The 21412-nt window shown below is 56.0% G+C and overlaps 1 protein-coding gene across 1 annotated transcript in view; it reads right to left on the minus strand.

The window, feature by feature from the left end:
* Positions 1 to 21412, minus strand: part of Adgrd1 (adhesion G protein-coupled receptor D1) — a 111628-nt gene that overhangs the window by 49252 nt on the left and 40964 nt on the right. The window contains exons 8-15 of the mRNA XM_027952019.2: positions 20357 to 20611; positions 16893 to 16954; positions 16062 to 16217; positions 12876 to 12935; positions 10412 to 10529; positions 9774 to 9884; positions 9037 to 9112; positions 6505 to 6646 (exon numbers count right to left, since the gene is read on the minus strand). Coding sequence (XP_027807820.2) covers positions 6505 to 6646; positions 9037 to 9112; positions 9774 to 9884; positions 10412 to 10529; positions 12876 to 12935; positions 16062 to 16217; positions 16893 to 16954; positions 20357 to 20611 — 980 coding nt within the window. The remainder of the gene's footprint in view (positions 1 to 6504; positions 6647 to 9036; positions 9113 to 9773; positions 9885 to 10411; positions 10530 to 12875; positions 12936 to 16061; positions 16218 to 16892; positions 16955 to 20356; positions 20612 to 21412) is intronic.

Consider the following 21412-nt stretch of genomic DNA (forward strand, 5'->3'; position numbering starts at 1 on the left):
TAACGAGCCCACCGGGGGTGCACCCACTGTCTCGTCTCCCTGGGCAGCAGTCTTGAAGGGTCCCCTGAACTTTGAGATGTGGACCCCCGAATAGCCAAGGCCTCCTGGGAGAGGGAGGCTGGAGGGTCTGCATGGCAGCTCTCAGGCCTTGGCACAAGCCCCAGCAGCTCTGTGGCACAAATGGCATCTGGGGGAAGAACAGGACCCAGAAACAGAAAGGGCACTTGGTTTACAGTGGCAGTGGTGCTCCGTGAGAGGGAGGGCATCGTGCCAACGAGGGGTGAGGCAGGCTGACATCCACACGGGAGAAGACAGATCCTGCCCCCTCATCCACGGCACGCAGGACACAACCAGACAGGGCCGTAGATCTCGGTAGGAAAGAGAACGATGAATGTTTCAGGCACCACCACGGGAGGCTGTTTGTGACCTTGGGCTAGGTGAGAGTCCCCAACCAGGACACAGAAAAGCGCTACACAGAAGGGCTTGGTAGACTGGGCTGCATTAAAATTTAAACCTGCTGCTCGTTAGTAAACACCATAAGAGCAAAAGGCCAGACCCAGTCCCAGAAGAAATCTACCCTACGTATACCTGACAAATGACTCGTCCAAAATGCCCACAGAACTCTGAAAACAAGGAAGGAACCACAGCAGACAACACGGCAGAAAAAGGGGGTAGGACAGGTTTTTTGTTTTTTTTTTTAGAAGAGTATTAGCATGTACAATAACACAAAGAGAGGTCATCGTGACATGAAAAAAGAAAATGGCCATCAGAAAGAGGTGACAGTAGCTTCCAGAATGAGCACTCTGGAAAAGACCAGCAATTCTAACCTGGCAACCAGGAAGCTCACATGCCAAGAGGGGAGTTCCCATGTTGGAAAATTTGCTTGTCGGCATCTGTTTCTGGGGAAAGTATGCACACCCAGGACCTAGCCACTCTGATCCCGGGCTGACCCCAAACAGATGCACACCCATGGTCACCAGAAAGACCTCAGAAAGTCGGCTGCTCTTGTAACAGCCAGAGAAAAAAGTGTAGGCATTTAACCAGACAGTTCTGTTCCTCAGAAATTATGCTAAATAGGGTCAAGCGTTGTGGCACATGCCTCTAATCCCGGTGACCAGAGGCTGAGGCAGGAGGATCACAAGTTCAAGGCCAGACTAGGCCATTTAGGGAGACCCTGTCTCAAAATGAAGAATAAGAAAAAAGGGCTGGGGATGATGAGCAAGAATGCAGGGGGTTCATTAGTGTGCTATGTGTAATTAGCAAGAATACGAAAAAAGCCAGTTCTCAGCCATGGAATGCTGATAGAGGTGGACTACTATGCAGAAATGAAAATGGGTACAGAGTTTCCAGCTACTGGTCTGGAAATAATAAACCAAAAAGCCAGAGCTGACTTGTGAGAAACAGAAAGTCTCAGAGGACAGGAGCCAGCTGTACATGCATGACTGGGGTATAAGGCAGGCCGCTGGAGTGGGGAGCAGGATGGAAAGTTCCCAGCAGGTGATGTGGAGTGTGGAATTCCCAACCCCTTGACAGATGGCAGGGGAGAAGGAAGGCCCACCTGGCCAGCAGAGGGAGACTGCATGGTGCCCCCAGGCACCCAACCAGGGAACTCTCCTACCATAAGAGAACAGAGGGAGATGGGAGATGGGCACCTGAAGGTGTGTTTCTTTACACAGCCCAGTGGGAGCCTGGGCACCTTCAGGAAGACTGCACACCCCACAGCACTCAGCCAGCGGGGAACGGGGAGGGGCCTTGTGCTCTGGGGATAGCATACTGGTTGTGGCTGCTCCCGGTCTGCCCGCTCCCCAGGCACCCAGTCCTGCAAGACCTCGCTAAAGCAAAACCTGGCTTTTTGCCATCCCTTGTCCATCTCTTGGGCTTAGACAGGTGAGCATGCTTCTCGCAATGGCTATGAAAGGTTGGTAAAGGTGGACTGTGACCCAGGCATGGAGATGAGCGGTCCACGGCTGTCAGTCAGGAAACGTTAAGCCAAGAGCCCAATGCAGAACAGCACGGCTGGCAAAGCCCACGTACACAGCACCGCATGCACTTCTCAGGCAAGTGCCTGAAGGAGGCTCATCCAAACAAAATCAGCATGCCGTAGGGACACAGCCACACGGATGTTTATAGCAGCACAATTCATGATGGCCACATTATGGAACCAGCCCAGGTGCCCATCAACTGATGGTTGGATAAAGAAAACATGTTCTGTACACAATGGAGTTTTACTCAGCCATTAAAAAAACAAAGAAGAATAAAATTAAGGCTTTTGCAGGTAAACGGATGGAAACGGAGAACATCACGTGGCGTGAAATAAGCCAGACTCAGAAAGTCACGGGTCAGATGTCTCCTCTCATATGCAGAAGCTGGAGCAGAATAAGGGGGGCAGGGAATCCATGGAAATAGAAGATCAGTGCAGCAGAGAAAGAGGACTGAGGGGGGAGGGACGGGAAGAGGAGGACGGGTGTGGTCAAACTGACCACAGCATGCCATGCACACGTACGAGGACACCACAGGGATCCCACCTCGTGCACACCCCTGGGCACTAATTTAAAACTGTAAATAAATTGAATGTCACCATCCATTCTTTCTGGATGGTGGGTTCCAGATGACGTTTAGTTGCATATGCCATGAGTGTGCGTGCCCAGCTGGGTGCCCTGGGCCCTGGCGCACCAAAGAAGGACCGCAGTCAGAGAAGAAAGTTTCCATCAAAGCATCTCTTCCCATCTGCCACAGATCCTAGAAGAACAGCTCTCGCCACAGGAGAACAACCCACCTGCTCCCGTCCCCCTCAGCTCTGGCTGGGAATACTGCTATTCAGGAAGCAAAGGAAAGTGCTGGCGTTAATAGTCCAGGACTTTAACAACCAAATTATAAGTCAATGGGCAGATGTGGGAGTTCAGATGGTGGGTGTGGTGTATGAGAGGCGCCATCTCGCGCTTACCATGGCAGTGATAGGCCAGGGCTCCCCTGGGAATCTCGAGGGTGTGTTGGGCTGTCACAGCTGGGGGCCAGGGATACTGCTCAGCAGCCTGCTGTGCTCTGGCCAGCCCCACAATAGAGCCCTGGGGTCCGTCAGTCTTACCAGAAAAACATGGAGCACGAGAGGGCAGAGCCATTCCAGCAAGCAGTGGACAGCAGACCTACCTCAGAGGCCGCGTCTGGATCCTGCCGCGCACCTGGGCATGACAGGTACGTTGTCTGCTCCTGGCGTACCAGGCATGGGGCTCTCGGTACCACTAGAAGCCTCTGCACCCCTCTTCCCCTAGACTTACCCTCTCCGTGTCCTGGGAGAATGCATGCAGTTTGCTCACTTCAGTGACAAAGGACGCATAGGCACCAAAATAGGCCCTACAAGGAGGCCTGTCTGCCTGTGTAAGGAAGTGTCCTGCCCTGGGGGCACAGGAGGGGGAGCAGTGACCCAGCCACAGGACAAACCACATCCAGAACACAGGCCAGCTCAAAAACTTCTTGTCCCATTTGTCCTCAGAAGCCTGAAGGTGCAGGCGGTGGACAGGGCCCAGCACACTCAGTAGAGCAATATGGTCCCACATCCAGGGCCTCAGTGGGTCTGCCAGCAAGCCTGGGTCTGCAACGTGTCCACCTTCATCCCCAGGTCAGCCAGAGGCTCCATCTGGGTTGGGCTGGAGCTCTGTCCCTCGACAGCTGGGGTTGCACCCCTCTGTGCAGGACAAGCAGGCCCCACAGCCCTGGTCTGAGACCTTGGGCTATGCGCAGAGTGGGAGAGAGTTCCGCCCCTTTGCCCCCTCCTCCCCTCAGAAGAACAGGGGAAAGGGGGACGCCCAGCCACCCCAGCACCCTCCATCCCCACAGGCCATCGACCCCAGCGGCTCAAAGATACATTTCCAGAGGCCCTCAGAAGTGTGACCACAGCCTTTGGAGGAAAACCCTAGGCCTGGAGGACACTGGGCTAAGCTTCAATCACTGTCCTCTGCTGGGATGACAGAGACCCATCTGCCTCTCTTCAAGACAATATTCCTTATTCAATACTTTCTTTGTGAAAAACATCTAGAGTAACCTAGAGTGACCGGTCATCAAGGCAGGGACTGTACTTCAGTCAACTCACCCTTTCTTCTCTGGTTTTCAAATTGGCACCTTCTCACTTCACAAGGACAAAAATGTCCAAGGCCACCAGCAATAGCCTTGAGGCCCCAGAGCCTGTCACTCCACCACAGCGGGCAGAAGACCACGGACCCCGAGGCACCTTTTGCTAGGGAGCCTGAGGACCAGGTAAAGAAGATGCCCATGCCTTGCCAGAGCCTGGCCAGGCAGCAGTGCCTCTGGACACCCCCAGCTCCTGTGTCTGGAGGGTTCCATAGCATCCCTGAGAGGAGAGCATGTGTGTTCCCAAGGTGCAGCTCTGCTCCGCAGTCTGTAGGTTCTTCTCCAGCCACATGGGAACCAGGCTCTAAGTCCCACAGAAGCCATCACTGGCTTCCCTTCCACCAGGACACAGCAGGCTAGCAGGTTGAGCAGGCCAGAGCCTCTCTGCTGGCCTCTCTGCCACAGAGAGTTCACAGAGCACCTGCAGCCTGCACCTGACCCCACACCCACACTCCTGCCCCTCTGCTTCCTAGCTGTGCTGTGCTGGGATAGGATGTACACCTGGGCTTCCTGGATGTGCTGTACTAGGGCAGGATGCACACCTAGGCTTCCTGGACGCACTGTGCTATGACAGGATGCACACCTGGGCTTCCTGGACTTGCTGTACTAAGGTAGGATGCACACCTGGACTCCTGGACGTGCTGTTCTATGACAGGATGCATACCTGGACTCCTGGACGTGCTGTTCTATGACAGGATGCATACCTGGGCTTCCTGGATGTGCTCTGCTGGGGCAGGATGCACACCTGGGCTTCCTGGACGTGCTGTGCTATTACAGGATGCGCACCTGGGCTTTCTGGATGTGCTGTGCTGTGGCAGGATGCACACTTGGGGTTCCTGGACATGCTGTGCTGGGTCAGGATACACATTTGGGGCTGCTAAATCCAGGCTTTGCTGTGCCCAGAGTCGCTGCTCGATCACTCAGAAGAGCACCCAGCAAGGCACCCTCAGGACCCAGCTTGTGTCAGTCTGCCCTGGCAGTGTACACCTTCAGAAGTGAGTTTCATGTGTGCATGGTCCCAGGAGAGGTGCAGCAGTGTGCCTGGCTGCCAGTATTAATTTTCACTACCCCACCATGTAGCTGGAGGGTCTCCACCTCTCTGCTCTTTGTCACTTGGCTATAACAAAACCAGAGTTCAAAATAAGGGGAGCAGAAAGGGGGATTGGGTCCACCTGTGAACAAACACCAACCTTCCAGAGCACTAGCATGCAGCCACCAAGAGGCCAGTGGTCATTCACTGAGACCAGCAGCTTAGCATTCCAAACACTGGGGACGATGGCAGTGCCAAAAACATGGGAGGGCCATAAACCTCATGTTCCACCCGACTAGGCTGCAGGACACCTGGGCTGGTTTGGAGTCATTCCCAGGTACAGAGTGAGTGCCAGGTGTCTTTAGTACCCCACCCTGCCCAGAAGCCGCTGAGGGAACCACCAGAGAACACAGGGTAGGAAAGGTGGGCTGTGGCCTCACGAGCTCACCACCACTTCAGGCTCCACAGCTCACCAGCCCAAAACTTCAGGAGGAGTGCGTATGAGTGTGTGCTGGATGTGTGCCTGTGGGTGTTCACGTGTGTGTTGGGTGTGTGAATTGGGATGTCCTTGACACTTGGCTATGGCATAGACCTGGCTCTGTGCCAGGCAGTCCATCTCTGATCCCTGGGGCTCCTCCACCTGCCTGTTCTCTCTCCTGCCCTCCTCCAGACTCTTCACTGGCCCTTCTGGGCAGGACTTGGACATCTACTGTCCTGCACTGGTCCCCTTCACAAGGACAGCTCCACCTGGAACCTTCAGTGTCCCTGTGTCCTTCAGGGCAGCACAGATGGACACACCTGGTGTGGCTGGTCCTCACAGCTCCATGCTGGTTGCACAGTGGCACTTCCTTGGGAGCAGTGTTAGTTCCACATTTCAAACACAGGGCCACACAGGACATCACAGGCATCTCAAGGGACAGAGGCCCTGGTACCTCCCACACCTGTGCCCTTCTCACCCAGTGACGGAGGAAGCATGGAGGGAACTGAGATTACAAGGCAGGGCAAACTCATCTTGCAAACCTGAGGCTGGAGACGCTTGTGCTGAACTCGAGGAGAACCCAGATGAGCTCTGCGACTCGATCCCATCCACTAAACACTGTACTGAGAGATACACCTGTCCCTGTTCTCCCAACAGGACACTAGTCCTGACCATTGGCACGTGTGTGATCCCCATACACATCTCTGCGCTCAGAGGCCCTCCAGCCCTCCCTGAGCCTCCTGCTGCAGTTCAGTCACAGGAGCAGGGACTCTGTGCCAGCACCACAGTGTCCTCATACAGTCACCCTGATGGCAAAGCTTCTCAGCACGAACCAGAGGGAGGACAGGATGAGGGGCAGTTGGCAACTCACCAGCCTGTGCCTGAGGTGAACCGTGATGAGAGGAGACCCTGAGAGATTCTGGGAGACCATGGGTGGTGGGGACACCTCCAGGGAAATCAGGTAGCTGGCAGCGGACAGCAAGCAGGTCCTGCAGTTGGCCGCCTCGGCAATCCTTGGAGACAAATGGGAAATGTTAGGGACGGCAACAGAAGGCGGCCCGCAGTCAGAGCTGGGCACCAGGCCTGCAGCCTCGGAGACACAGACCCTGCTGGGCAGAATGCCACTGCCACCACTCAGGGCTGCCGCACTAGGGGGGGCCTGCCACCCACCCTCTAAGCATGTGCGTGGACTCTGATCCTTCAGCACTGCTCTCTCTCTGGGGCAAGGCCAGAGCCAGGAAGGGCCTGCCTCAAAACACCCGGGGAGTGCACGAGAACAGAAAGACCCAGACCACAGGATCCCAAGGCTGCATGGCCCTGGGCAGGTCACCCACCCTGCCTGGAATCCCCCTTCCCTGACTCTGAAGCAGCATGCATGTGACCTGGCCAAGCTCTACTGCTCTGCCCCGGCACCCATGTTCCTCTTCCAGGAAAGGCTCCTCAGCTTCCCTCCCGGTGGCCCCTAACCTAAGAAGAGCCTGGAGATAGAATCTAGTGACACCAAATGGCTGCTGGATCAAGCTGCCCCTGAAGCCAAATGTCTGTGGAGCTTTCAGCTCACAAGGCTCAACAAATTCCCCTTTTGCTTAAAACATTTAATCTGGATTCACCATCACTTACAACCCAATCTACAGAAGCTTGAGTGGCACTAACGGTACTGGTCTCACGGGATACCAAGTCTGAAATGATATTCAGGGCCAGGACCAGGCGAGGACGGCCAGTGCCTGGTGTGTAAGATTAAGGAGGTGCTTACATCCAGGTGTGGGGAGTAGGCAGTGCAGTGACCCCCCGGGTGCACCTCTTTAAGCTGCATGTCTGAGCTTCCTTGCCCCAGCTCCGGCCCCACAGCAGGAGCTCCACAAGGATCTGCTGCAGGAATCTGAACTTGAGACAGCTGAACTAGAAGGGAAGATGGTCACCTGACTACCTTTGGACTCCGTGAGTGTCCTGCATCAGCTCCCCAGGCACTGGCTGAGGATTCTGCAGGTCCCAAGGGCATTCACCAACACAACTGCATGCAGAGCAGGGGACGGGGCCTGGGAGCTCTGGGCCCCCTCTTCCCTCCCTCGTCTGGCTTTCCTAGTACCTAGATGAAAGCACTGTGTTTGGTGACCCTGCTGGACATGGGGGGTGAAGCCACACATGCACCCTTGCCTGGCCCCAGGTCCTGCAAAAGTGTCCCCACGTGGGTCCCTGGGGAAGTAGCCTCCAGGAAGCACAAGGGGTGATTCCCGGAACTGTGGACATGGAGCCCACGGCCTCTGTGTCCTGAGGAGGTGGCTCCAGGGACCTTCCCGAGACAGAGTCTGTAGCCAGGAGAGGCATCAATTTCCTGTGCCAGCAAATGACGACAGGGTCCTCCGACAATTCCACATGAAGACGTCACTGACCCCAGCCAACCCTCCACATGACCGCAGAATAAAACACACAGCAAAAGGAACACAGGAAATGTTGGGCCACCAATTCCACCCCTCACCTTCCACGACAGCCCCAGGAGCCCTCACGGCTCGATGTTCCCCATCGGCGACCACAGACCAGGCCCTGCCCCATGCCTTGCACGATGCTGGACACTGTGATTCCCAGACTCATGGCCCTCAGAATGGCCTTTGCCCTTGAGGGTTTTCACCCTTGGGAATGCACAGGGTGTGGCCCCACAGAGAGGAGCATCAGCGGATGTCAGAGGTGAATCAGGGCCAGGATAGAGCCTGATGGCTCAGAGCTGAGACAGTGCCCGCCTGTCCTGCGAGGCCAGGCCCCACCTGTGGGGCCCTGGGCACCATGCAGCTCCTTCCTGAAGAACTGCACCAGCTCCTCACAAACACCCAGGGGCAGCTCCTCCGGCCAGACGGGGCTCCCACGTGAGCAGCCACAGAGACCACAAGATGAGCCCAGCCCCTGAGCTCAGGGCCTCCCACCAGCGTGGCCTCATGCTCCTCTCCCGTGGCTCGTCACTGGTTGCCACCACCCTGCGTCTGAGCCCCATCAGGGCTCCGTTCCTATCCGATTTGCTCCCCCAGCCCCTCAGCACACAGTGGGAGCTCAGCACATAGTGGGTGCTCAGCACACATCAGTGAATGAGTTAATGCAACCTCCCAAGGCAGACAAGGACATGAGCAGGTCTGCTGCCCTGTTCTGCAGACATGCGAACAGGCTCAGAGGGCCTGAGTCACTTGTCCAAGGCCACAGAGCCAGGCCCAGGTGGGGCTGACCGTTCTCCCTCCTGTGCTCCTGAGCACCTCACTGTCAGCCTGACCCACAGGACTGCCAGGCCCCAGGCAGCAGCCACCAGGCACTGGTACCCAGGGCACTCTGGCAAGATGGCGCTCCTCGTGCAACAGCACAGGTTGCTCAGATTGGCCACCCAGTAACAAGGACAGCCCTCTGCTGTGGACCCGAGACTCACTCTGTACTGGCCGGATGGATGTTGTTCAGGTAGCAGTGCATGGAGTGGTAGAGAAGGCCCACGATAGTGGTCCAGGCTGGGGACAAGGCAGAGTCAGGGACGTGTCAGCATTCCAGGGCAAGCAGACAAGCACAAAGCCCACCCACCATGCACACAGCCCCTCAGGCCCAGGGACCAGGGCAGCTCCTGGGGACAACAGAGGCAGGGTCTGCAAAGGCCATCACACTGTGGCCATGCAACTGAGTGCTGGACCATGACAGTGACTCCCTGCAGACGTGTGCTGAGCTCCCAGGGTAGCCAGGCTACCAGGGATGCTGGAGGCCCTTCATGGGCAGAGGGGTGGGTCCCTGGCCAGGCCCGGGTTGGGTGGCCCTCGCCATTGACATTTGGCTAACCAGGACTGAGCAGATTTGGGACATGAGAATCCCACGGGGATGGCCGGACTCACTGAGTGCAGATTCCCAGCTCCCCACTCCCAAAATTCCAGTTCAGTCGGTGGCTGGCGTGGAGTTAGTGTTTGAGGGACACCTTGGAGCTTGTGCTGAGGGTGCTGGAGCACACCCTTTGGGCACACCTCTTGGGTACACCCCTTGGGCACATGCTCTGAGCACACCCAGCCCCTCCCACAGGGCACTCAGGAGCTCTGGGCCAATCAGCAGCCCCCGGGGACTCTGGACCACCCTGAGGACCCTGGACCACACTGGGGGCTGCCCAGAGGGCCCAGACACTGCACTCACCTGGGCTGCAGAGGGCCTCTCGAGGAATCTGGATATAGCTCTGCCCATGGGCAGGGAAGCGGTAGTGAGGAGCACCCAGCATCCTGGGGAGGACCTTTGCCACGGAGAAGTCTGCAAGGGAGGGAAGAGGAGGCAAGAGCTGGGCACAGGCTCATGGCAGCAGGAAGGGCACTGGCCACCTGCCTTTTCCTTGGGAGTGTCACTGCCCTTAGAACGGATGGCCTAAAAAACACAGGGCCCGAGGTTGTTGCTGCCCAGACTGAGGCTCCAGCCCAAGCAGGAGGGATCTTGTCCTGGGGTGACCTCACCCCCTGCAGCCCTTCCTCTGGGGCCTCAGTGAACCAGCAAGATGCAAGGCCCTGCTGCTAGGTGGCTGCCCTCTGCCAGCCCGGGGGTCCCACGGTTGAACCTGGCTGGACCTGGCTGGCACGGCACGTGCAGTGAGCGAGGGCATGTGCGCCCTGTGAGGGCCACCCCCACCTTGACTCTAACCTTGCACCTTCCTTCAAGACACAGCAAAGGTGGGTTCACTTCAGCTCCTGGTGGGTGTGAGACTGAGCAGCAGAGCCCAAGGGAGCACCAGCCCTGGCCCCCCACCTCCACCTGCACACCCACCTCGCCCCACTGGCCCCCAGTACCTGCCATGGAGGAAGAGCCCACGAGGGAGACCTGGGGCTCACTGGGGTGCAGGTTGGAAGACACATGGCCCATGACTGTGTCGATGGTGTCGATCAGGCCCAGTGCCAGGACGCTGTCCTGCAAATAACATAGACTGAGGAAGCCCGAGAACCCCCAGGCTGCACGGGACGGGCAGGTTGAGGGCAGACACGTCCAGCCTAGTCGGCCCAGAGACCACACCTGTCACCCCCAATAATGGAGGCCGAGGGGGGAGGACGGCACATTCCAGGCAGCCTCACCACCTCAGCAAGACCCCGTCTGAGAAACACCAACCACACTGCCTCACCTCAGCCGTGCAGAGGGAGAAGCCATGTGACTACCCCTGTCAGGCTGGACGGTGGCCATGGGCCCTCCTGTGCTCACAGAGAGGGACTCAGCATAGAGCTGATCCCGTGCTGAGCATAGGCTCCTGGGTGCTGGGAGGCTGAGTGGCTCAGACCCATGGTCCTGGCTCCACTCTGCACCCTCCAGGGGACACAGAAAATCCCAGTCCTGCCCCTTCCACTCCTTCCACTCTAGGGGCAGGGGCTGACAGCCCAAGTCCTCTCTGGCATGAGGGCACCAGCAGTTATGGCCCACTGTTCATGGAGGCAGGTGGTCAGCACCCCAAATCATGTCTGGCCCCCTGAACTTGCCCTCCAAGAGCCTCGGTGCCCACTGAGTCCACAGGGCAGGGGAAACTTGTGGCTACTATCCCCAGGGAAGCGAGGCCCTCCTGGTCACACGCTTCTGCTGTCAGCTCAGGCATGTGTCCACTTGGTACGGCTGCCTATGCTCAGGCACAGGGCAAGGAGGGGGGTCTCATTGCTCTGCCCTGCCCTCCCCGCCCTACCCGGCAGCCCTCTGCCCTCCCCTCCTCTGGGCTTTCTGAGCAGCATCTGTCTGCGCTAAGCTCGGCTTCTCACAAACACACGCTCCAGGAGACCCTAATGAGCTGGAAATGGAAGGCTGAGGCCAATTTTAGACGTTTTCTCTCGGGCTCTTGGCCCGATTTCAATCAGCCGAGCACAGTTAGGCACGTGAGCATCCGTGTCCCTGGCTCACACTCTCACGGGGAGCGGCAGATTCCTGATTCCTTCGCTCTCTCTCCAGTGCACGTTACAGCCTGCCTGAGTGCAGGACATTGCTGCCTATTCATAGGCTGCAGCAGATCCGCATATCTGGCAGTGTATTTTGCATTCCAAAAGAGTTAATTTAAATTGATACAGAAACTCCGTCTGTCTGAGCCCTCCAGCTCCTTTCTGGATTCCCAGGGTGTGGTCTTATACACAAAGTCCCCTTGAAATCGCCAACCCTGCAGGGCAGATTCTTTTAAAAAGAATCTGCATCTAGGTAGGATTGCTTCAGTCTTACATTCTTGACCTTTTCCCTCCCTTTGCCAATGTTAAACACAATCTCCATCCATTGGAAATTGTTCAAATAAAAAGCCCATGAAATTCAAGTCCTGGTGCAATCTCATTAATAAGGAGAGAATGAGATGTCACTCTGCCCCTCCGGAAAACACTTCCAAACGTTTTTAATGACAAGGGTTCAGGAGAGGAGCACTTCACCCTGCTGGTGTGGCTGGGGCCTGGGCCTTCTGCCTTCTCCACCCACCGGCAGCCATGAAAGCCGTGTGTTTCACAGGCAGCAGCAGATGGGCAGAGGCAGGGTCCCAGAGCCACCCTGGACTAAATGTGCCCAAGGAGTAAATGTCAGCTGTGCTGAGCCTCTGAGAGGCAGGGCTGATTGTTACTGCAGCGTGGCTTATCCTGTCCTGACTAGCACTACACTGCAGAAGAAGGCTCAGTACCTTGGAACACGTTCTTGACAGGATTGAGGAAAAGCAGGCGAAACCAGATACACACACTGTTTGTAGACTCTGTGTGCACACGTGTGTGTAGAAACTCAGGCTGCCGGGGCATCTGCAGACCGACCACCATGTCCTCTGCAATCTCATCACCTGCATTTTCCAACTTCTCCACCACTATTTGTTGACTTATTCTTAAATAAATGAAGTCCGTAGGTCTTTTGGAAGTAAAATAAAAATGACTCCCCTCCTTTGATGGGTGCAGAGAACGAGAGCTTTTCGTTTTGACACTTTTACCCTGAGGTGTGAGCTGTCTGTGTTGGCTGCTCCCCCCAGTCCAGAGGTCTTTAAGCGCCAAACACAATTCGTATTACTATTCCAGAAGGGTGCCATGGGAAAAAGCACACCAGGTAAGTGACCAGCAAGGGTCCACCCTCGTGGGGAAATCAGCCCCTTCCTTCCTCAGAATGGAGGGCCGTGCACACGGCAGCCCTGGTGCCTCTGAGACTTGGCTCTGCCTCAGCAAGGTGTCCAGGCAAGGTGAGCCCGAGTGGCCTAGATGTGCATAGCTGCACTGTCCCCCTGACGGACGTGAACTGGCCGTACTAGGAAGATCAAATGTTCTTGGCTCTTACCTCCGACACGTCGGTCCAACTGGGTAGTAGGAGCAGCTCGCCCACGGTATTCAAGAAAGTCTACAGGGGAACAAGAGGAGCACAGCTCAGCATAGACCCGCAGCCCCAGGTCAAGACCTGGGCTCCCCCATGTCCCCAGGGCGTCTCCATCAACAACTGGCGGGGTTTGCACACAGCCAGAGCTCATGTCACTGGAGAAGCATCAGGCCCCCGGACCTGCTCAGGATCACGGCCCTGTAAAGTCAGCGGCCAGCATATGGATGTCAGATTGGACACTGCTCAGTGTGGCAAGAGCCCCTATGCCCTAGGCAGATGCCAATTAAATTAATGAATTGATTAAAAATCAGGACCTGGGTTACGCTTTTCTTAAGGTGGGAAGCACAGCAGATGTTAAGCCGCTTGTGTTGACTGGAAATGACCTCTTCATGAAGCAGGGGGTACCCGGGGCTCCCTGGACATACCGCCTTAAAGACACATTTGGTCTGGCTCACCAGCGTTCCTAATTGATGAAATTGGTTTCTAACGTTTCCAAATTGAGAGACTTAAGTGAAAATACACGGCTTTCCTACCTCCTTTGAAAAAAGCAGAAGTTTGGACCCCCTCAGCCAAGTCCCCTCTGAACCACAATCCACCAAAGCTGAGCAGAACGGCCACTTAGATGGGCATGTGCCCCCCCCCCAGGTCTCCCAGTCCCTGCCTCCCCCACCGTCTGGCACCTGTGTCACCTGCCTCCCAGGATTAAACTTGGAGTCTGATCTAAGTGTCCCTGCTTTCCTCCAAACTATCATCTCCAAAAGAGCCACACCCTCCTCCTACTTAGGGGACACAGCATCAAAACCTCCAGTCTTTTATCCTCTCTATCAGATAAATATTCATTAAGACCCTGAGGTGCAAGCCTCCAGGGCTAGTGAGACACGGTGTGGCCTGTCCTCGAAGGCTGGGCCGGGGCTCAGGCAGCCTGTCTCGGGGTCCGTGTAGGAAAGAGCTCAGGTTTCACAGGCCTCACAGCTCTGCTGGCCTTGGAGTGCAGGGACAGTGGTATAAGTGTGTGCCAATAAAACTTTACTCAGATGTGGCCTGGGAAGCGCAGTGGGCTGACCCCTGACTAGAGCCGCTCCCTCTAATAGAAATACATGAACCACATTTGTCTTTTTAAAGTTTCTAGCAGCCACATTTTTAAAAGAAGAGCACAGGAATTCCCAGTTTGCCTTACGTAGCTCCGACTACACACAACACCATTGTCTCCACACTCAGTGCCCCTAGGACTGCTCACCACATGCTGCCCGTGCTCTGTGGGAGGCCTGAGGTTGCTGTGTGGCCTGCAGTTGCTGCGCTCCTGGGCTTACAGGAACCACGGCTCAAATGCTCAACAGCACATGGCCCCGCTCCACACAGCACAGGAAGTGACCCCTTGCCATCCTGCGTAATTGACAGGCAAGAAGCCAGGACCCTGCAAGACAGTGTGGTCACCAAGCACTTTTACCTGTCACCCAATCAGAGACTAGTGGCATTTGGGGTAAATCTGTGTGCTCTGTCTCCAGGGCATTGGAGTTGGACACCTTGGCCCTGGTCCACATAGAGGTCTCCACCAGGCCCCCGGGCTGCACCCAGCTCTGAGATGGGTTTATTGGGTCTGCACATAATTTTTTTTTAATGTTTCAGTTAGCTGCACACTTGTTTAAATTGTGAGATTTCTCATTTTAAAATTCCAGGCAGGGGCTTGCTTCCCTTGCAAAACCTGAAGAGGGTTAGTGTCACACTACAGGTTGAAATCAGGTGGCTGCAGATGAGCTGGGTGAGACCAGCCGCCCGCCCACTTCAATCGTCTGGTCCTTGAAGCCACTTGAGCTTCTCTGGCTTGTGAGGTTTAGCGGGGGCGAGGAAAGAAGCAGGCAGACAGGAAGTCTCCAAGCTTGAAATGGAAGTGCTTCTTAAGAGGACCTGCGCTGAATTCCCTACTCTAAACGCACACCTGTTAAAGGCCATGGAGCCACGTGTCCATCGACGTCCTGCAGCCCCACACTGGGCTCAGCACAGAGTGCTCACCTGCCTGGCCTGGCCCTCGTCCATCGTCACTTCTGCCAGCCACCCAGCAGCTCCCCCCACCACTCTGAAGCCCTGCAGCAGCTCCCTGGCCCATGCGGCTCATAGAAGTAACAGCTTGCACCTGCCACAGTCACCCATTTGCCTGCTGCCACCGCAGTGCCTTGCAATTATCCACCAGCAGGTAGCAGGGCCAGGCCAGAAGGTTCGGGTTGGGGGGGACCCTCAAACCAGCATCCCACAGACAGTTCTTGGGACTGGCCGCGTCCTGGGCTGCAAGCCCCATGGAGGCAGGGCAAAGCCAGGCTCAGCCCTCAAGAATCCCAGGCCGGGCAGATGGAGCTGTCCACAGGTGCTTGCTAACTGGCCAGCCTGCTCGAGGGTAGGCAGTGGTGGCTCATTCAGAGTCCATTTCATGATTAGTGAACTCAACCAGCACAGCAGGCATTTAGCACATAAATGTCTAAGTGATGAATCCACTGCTGAGTTCCCCCTGCCCTAGACATCCCGAAACAAGCAGACCCCAGCTAAGTGCCTGCTGCACACCTCTGAGGACCCTTCATGGGAAACACTGCCACATGAGGGCAGGGCAGGCTCATCAAGATGTTCATTAGGCACCAGCTGCATATAAGGCACCAGCTGTCAGAGTGACCTCTTGTAGCCCAGCTCAATCCATACAGGAGAAAGATTAGTACTTATGCAGTGCTTACTGTATACCAAGGTACAAAGAGTAAGGATCTTGGTTTTCAGGCTGTAAATGTTGCATTCACTGAGACTTTGTGTAACTTTGGGAATTCCCAATGTGCAGACTGTGGCCTGTGACCTATGGCCCCCGGCTGAATCCCCAAAGACCCAGCTCCAACTTTCACCTGTTGCCAAGGAGGTGGCAGAGTTTAGACCAGGTGTTCAGACCCAAATGTCTCCGAAGGCCAGGCGGGCTCAGGACGGAGCAGGACGACCCACTGGGGAATGAAACACAGGCCCCTGGAACTGTGTACGGGCAGCCAGAGTGGCACCCCATCTGCTCGCACATGGGAAGCCGGAAGTCCAGGCCTCATGTGAAAGCTCCTGGCCTCACTTTGCAGGCTGTGGTGTGGCTGCGCTCCAGCCCTGGGCCGCCCACATGAGCATCAGAGCACTCACCTCCGTGAGGTTCAGTGCTGTGTCCTCCGAGAGGGACTTGCTGGGCAAGCTGCGGGACACGTTGTGCAGGTAACTCAGCACGACTCCAGGTCTTTGGAAGTGTTTCCTCTCCTCTGTCAGGTTGGTTATGATGGGATGGTAGGCATCAGTGGGCGTCTGAAAGAAATTGGCAACATGAGCTCCTGCCGAGAATGGAGGCCTCGTTGTTCGGGGCAAGGTCCCACATGGCACCTCCCACATGCCAGGCCCTTTCGTGAACTGTGGCACGTGTGGGCATGTCCCCCTCACAGCTTCCTCCTGAATCAGGAGCCACTCGACAGACAGAGCTAAGCCCCGAGAGGCGAAGCTCCCGAGACCTGAACCCCAGGTGGGTGCTCAGAGTCGGCATGCTGTCAGGAACATGGAAGCTCAGGGAGTCGGTTAGTGACAGGTGGTGGCTCTAGAGGGACCATCATTACTGGCTGAGCTTCCCTCAGACAGCAAAGAAAAGTCATAGAGGGAAGCTGAGCTCCACAGGGGCGGTGGCTTCCACTGCCCAGTAGGGGACCTCGGGGCCATTTGCTCTGAGAGAGACTAATTGAGAATCTCATTTAGTCACTCCTTTTAGGCACCTGCAGTGACTGGCAGCAGAAACCAGGGGTTGTCTTCCCCTCTGTCACCATGAGCACCAAGAAAGAGCCCCAAAGTTGGCTTCCCTGTGTCAATGATCTCTTCCCAGACACTACACTGCCACCAAGGAAGAGCCCACGTCATCTGATGAAACTCATCCCTCCTGGCACCTGGCCCACACAGAAACACCCCCCAAGGAGCAAAGAAAGTGCACCTACTCACCATGGTGCCTGCTGTGGGTGTCATGGAGAAGCCTGGGGCCAAGGTTGACAAGACATGCTTTCCTAGAAAAAGTAAGTGACGCTTAATAAGGACAAAGACTGCGCCCCTTTTCCCACCCTAGGGAAGGTCTGTCTATATCCCCGAGTTTAGCAGCTTGAGATGCATCTGAGAGAGGCTGGGGGTGTTTCCAGTGGGAATGTGGCTGGGAAGGCAAAGGGCCAATGAGCTGCTGATCAGGTGGGGATCTGGGTCTCCCAGCCCACGCTGCCTCTGTTGGATTCTAAATTGCTTTTGATCACCCTTCATGCCCGTCATCACAGGAAGAGATGATCTTAGGCAAGGCGTCACTGACTTCAAAGAAATAAAGAATGAAAAATAGGCTTCAACTGCGCCAGACGAGTTAGCAATAGACATGACTGAGTCTCAGGGCTGGGACAGAGTGCTTCATCCAAGGGACAAGTGAGCCAGGACCTCTGGAGGGGAAGACGGCTCCCAGGCCCTGTGCTCAAGGCCTTGCCATATGGAGGACCTTCCAGACTTGAGGGGCCAGGCTTTGTGGTCCTCCACCCCCAGCGCCTCCTGCTGGGGACAGAGCACTACACATTCAACTTCACTGCTGGAGCAGACCTCAAGGTGGCTTCGGTGACCTGAGTAAGCGGAGTCGTCACCCTTGCTGGCTGGCACGACCCCTTGTATTTGGGTGGTAAACGCAGGTGTGATGCCCGTGGGAGACCCGGGCCCCAGAACCATACTGTTCTCCAAAGTGACGCTCATTGCTCAGCTGCCAGGGAGCCACAGAGTGACCATGTCAAAGTCCCATGGATGGATGGAAAGTCTGGCGTGAGGAAGTAACTGCTCAAGCTAAAGCCGACTCATCAAGTGCCACTTTAAAGGGCAATTCAAATCAGTCTGGCAGAGCTGGGTGCAGAGGGAGGCAACACCTGCCACCCCGACTGCTCAGGTTCCAGGCAGGAGGATGGCCAGGGACACTGAGCTGCGCCCAGCCTAGCCCCAGCCCCATCCCCAGTCCTGAAAAGGGAAAACGAGAGTCTGCAGACTTGCCCACACCCACAAGAGGTAAGCACCCGAGGCAGAGGGGAAAGGGGCTCAGCCGTGTCCTCAGCCCAGCTCAGCCCCAGTGACCCGCATCCGAGAGCACCTGGCGCGCCCTGGGATCCCACTGGAGGTAGACAGGAGCCTTCAGCTCACACGGCTCTGAACACAGCCTTCCGCTTCCTCTGCCCATCTCTAGAGGAGCTGTCACCCACTCTGGTGGCCGGGGTGGGGACCTTCCAGGGTGACAACACTTTGCCTTTGTACGAATGAGAAAAGATTACCCCATCTGGACCAGTCAGTCAGAAAACAGCACCTGCCCCAGCTAATGGGCTTGGAAGAAGCCATCTCATCTGGACAGGCACTTGAAGAAAGATCCTCTCCAGGCACTTGGAGAAAGGTCCTCTCCAGGACCTGTGGCCTGGCAGAGCCGCGGGAACACCCAGATTCTCATGCACAGAGTGCTGTCCCCAGCTCCTGTGGCCTCAGTGCCCTCAGGCTGGGTTTCAGCTCAGCCCCAGTCTGGACTCATCTCCCCTGACCAAACTGAACTGGATGGCAACGGCATGTCAGTCCCCACAGAGGGCCTCCAGGGGCAGCCGGTGTCCTTCTTCCCACTCACACTCTACAGGACCAGATGGCCAGGTGGAACGGTACCCAGGGGGCTCCGGCCTGGCTCAGGTGGGCACAGGGTCTGTGTTCTAGGAGGCCAGCTAACCCAGCAACTCTTCTGCACCCGCCGAGGATGGGACATCCTCTATTCCAAGTGCAGAGGACCAGAGGGGCCCAGCCCAGACACGACCGGTACCTAGGGCTGCTGCCACAGCTAGGGGAACCAGGGACAGCAGAGGCTCTTCTTGAGGCCACCAACCAGAAAACGGTCAGGAAGGCAAATGGCTTGAGGTCTTCCATGACACAGTGTTCTCACAGTGACAGCTGTCTGCATCCTGGGCAATGGGCAGAGACCAGTGATGTTTTCCTCTGCTGGACACTCCACTGGGCCTCTGTATGCAAGTGAGCGAATGCCCCTTTCCTCTGAGGACACTCGAAGGCAGGACTGGGAGGCTGCCCTGGACACCCATCGGTGCTGCATGGCGTCCAATCCCTCTTGTGACCAGCACCCTGACTGTCCCTTGGGGGTCCCTTTTCCACGTGTGTTTTGGACAAGCCTGGCCGTGCTGCCATATCAAGAGTGGACAGTGTCCCAGTCAGCATTTCCTGCAGCCCCACCACAGTCCTGCTGACAGAAGGCATACACATCAACTCAGCCACTGAGAGTCAGGCCAGCCTGGCTGCAGGAGGGACAGGAGCAGACACCCCCTCTTCTGATGAGGTTGCTGGAGGGAGACGTGCCCATGTGGTGACCGCTGCCTCTTGGCAGGTCATTCTGAGTGGAAATAAGCAGCATGTTGCTTGTAGGCACCACGAGGTGAAATCGTGACCAACAGGGAGAGACAATTCTAGCACGAGCTGAGTGCTAACATCAAGGCCCTGCCACATGGGCATCCAGCTAGTGGCTTTGCACACCCTGCCCTGCTACATCATGTGGCACTGGGGGGGTGGCATTCTCCTCCCCCACTGTGCAGGTAGGAAGCTGTGACCTGCATGATTAAGACTGTTGGCTGAGGCTGGCAGCGGGCAGGGGAGACTCTGCTAAGGGCCAGGAGCTCCCTTTAGGGGGGACACAGATATCTGGACACTCCACAGAGATGGTGGCTGCACACATCACACTCTTACCAAATGCCACTAAATTGTCCACATTTACATGGTTAACTGACACTATGTAAATGTCACCTCAATTTTTAAAAAGCGACTTTCCAATGTCCCATGGCTCACCAAGGCAGAGGGGAGAGTTGAGCCCAGGTATACAGGCCACTGTGCTGAATGACCACTGTGTGCCAAGCAGGAAGAGGGCATTTGGGGGGCTCCAGGGCCCATCAGGGAATGTGGCACGTGGGAGGTGGTTCTTGGGCAAATACACTGATGGGCCTGGAATATTTGCTCTCCAAAGCCTCTCACAGCCATCCTCTCACGCACCCTGTGACCCAGGAGAACACCGCCTCAGTGTGCCTCTGGTAAATTGTTAACCACTTTATCTTAGGGAACAGGTGCTTCAGAAAGCACTGGGTTGGAACAGTTCACTGGGACGCACCTCACACCTGCGGAGGAGATTGGGAGGGAGGAGGGCTGGGGAGGGGAGGAGGGCTGAGGAGGGAGGAGGGCTGGGGAGGGGAGGATGGCTGGGGAGGGAGGAGATGAGGAGGGGAGGAGGGCTGGGGAGGGAGGAGATGAGGAGGGGAGGAGGGCTGGGGAGGGAGGACAGCTGAGGAAGAAGGAAGGCTGGGGAGGGAGGAGGGCCAGGGATGCCTGGAGCACGCACCAGGCCTGCCCACACCATCGCGCTCACTGACCTATGGCAGCTGTGAAGTACATTGCCACCTCATCTGGGGTCAGGGCGCGTTCCCAGATGATGAACTCGTCGAAGGCCCCATTCTCGTAGCGCTTGGTCTGGTCCTGCTCAGACCCAATCACCAGGTTGGCGCTGGGCTCTCCATAGGCGTGAGACACCTTCCCACTTGGGTCAGAGGTGTTCAGTGTCCCGTTGATGTAGACCTTGAGGCCCTCCTTGGATTTCCACGTGAAGAGGACGTGAGTCCAGTAGGGACCTGGAGAAGAGCCAAGACAGCATCCTGAGCACCGTCGGCATGAGCGCCCCACGCACGCGTCTTCTCCGTTGCCACACACACCCTCTTCCTGATGACTGTCACTGCTGGTCCTGGCCAGTCCTAAAAAGGCCACCTCATGGACCCAACTTCCATCAGCCCTCTGGAGCACAGGGAAGAAATTGCCCTTCTGCCTCCCTCCCCAAATCCCCAAAGCAGGTCCAGAGATTCACCGTTTTAACACAGGAGTCACTGACCCAAGTGACCACAAGCAAAAGGGAAAAAATAGTTTTAAAATGCAGAACACGAGCACCTGTCAATCAGACCCGGAACCCAGTTGAAAACACAGCCTGTCAGGAGCAAGGGTTGTCCTGCTCACAGGGCCTCCAGCACCCTGGGTGGCACTGACAATGTCACAGACAAGAGAGAAAAGATACGCGCTTGCATGTTGAGAAGGGTGACAGAATCATCTTTGCAGATGGCGTGGCTGTCTACAAAGAAAAACCCTGAAGAATAAGAACAAATACAAAACGAACCTCCTGGAAATGGTTCCTGATTACAGCAAGATCACAGAGTACAGGTGAACAAGCGGATCAGCCACCTTTTTGTCCGCAAGAAAAGGACAAGTGGAATTAAAAAAAAAAAAAAAGTATCATTAACATTGGCCCTGAAAAAAAGGAAGAGAAGAAGAAATACTTTGGTATAAGTCTGACAAGCAATGCCTAAGATCCGAGGAAAACTACAAAAGACCAACGAAAGAGACTAAACAAGAACTAAACTAATAGAAAGACCTCCCACGTCCGT

Source organism: Marmota flaviventris, chromosome 1, assembly GCF_047511675.1.
Source record: "Marmota flaviventris isolate mMarFla1 chromosome 1, mMarFla1.hap1, whole genome shotgun sequence".
NCBI lineage: Eukaryota > Metazoa > Chordata > Mammalia > Rodentia > Sciuridae > Marmota > Marmota flaviventris.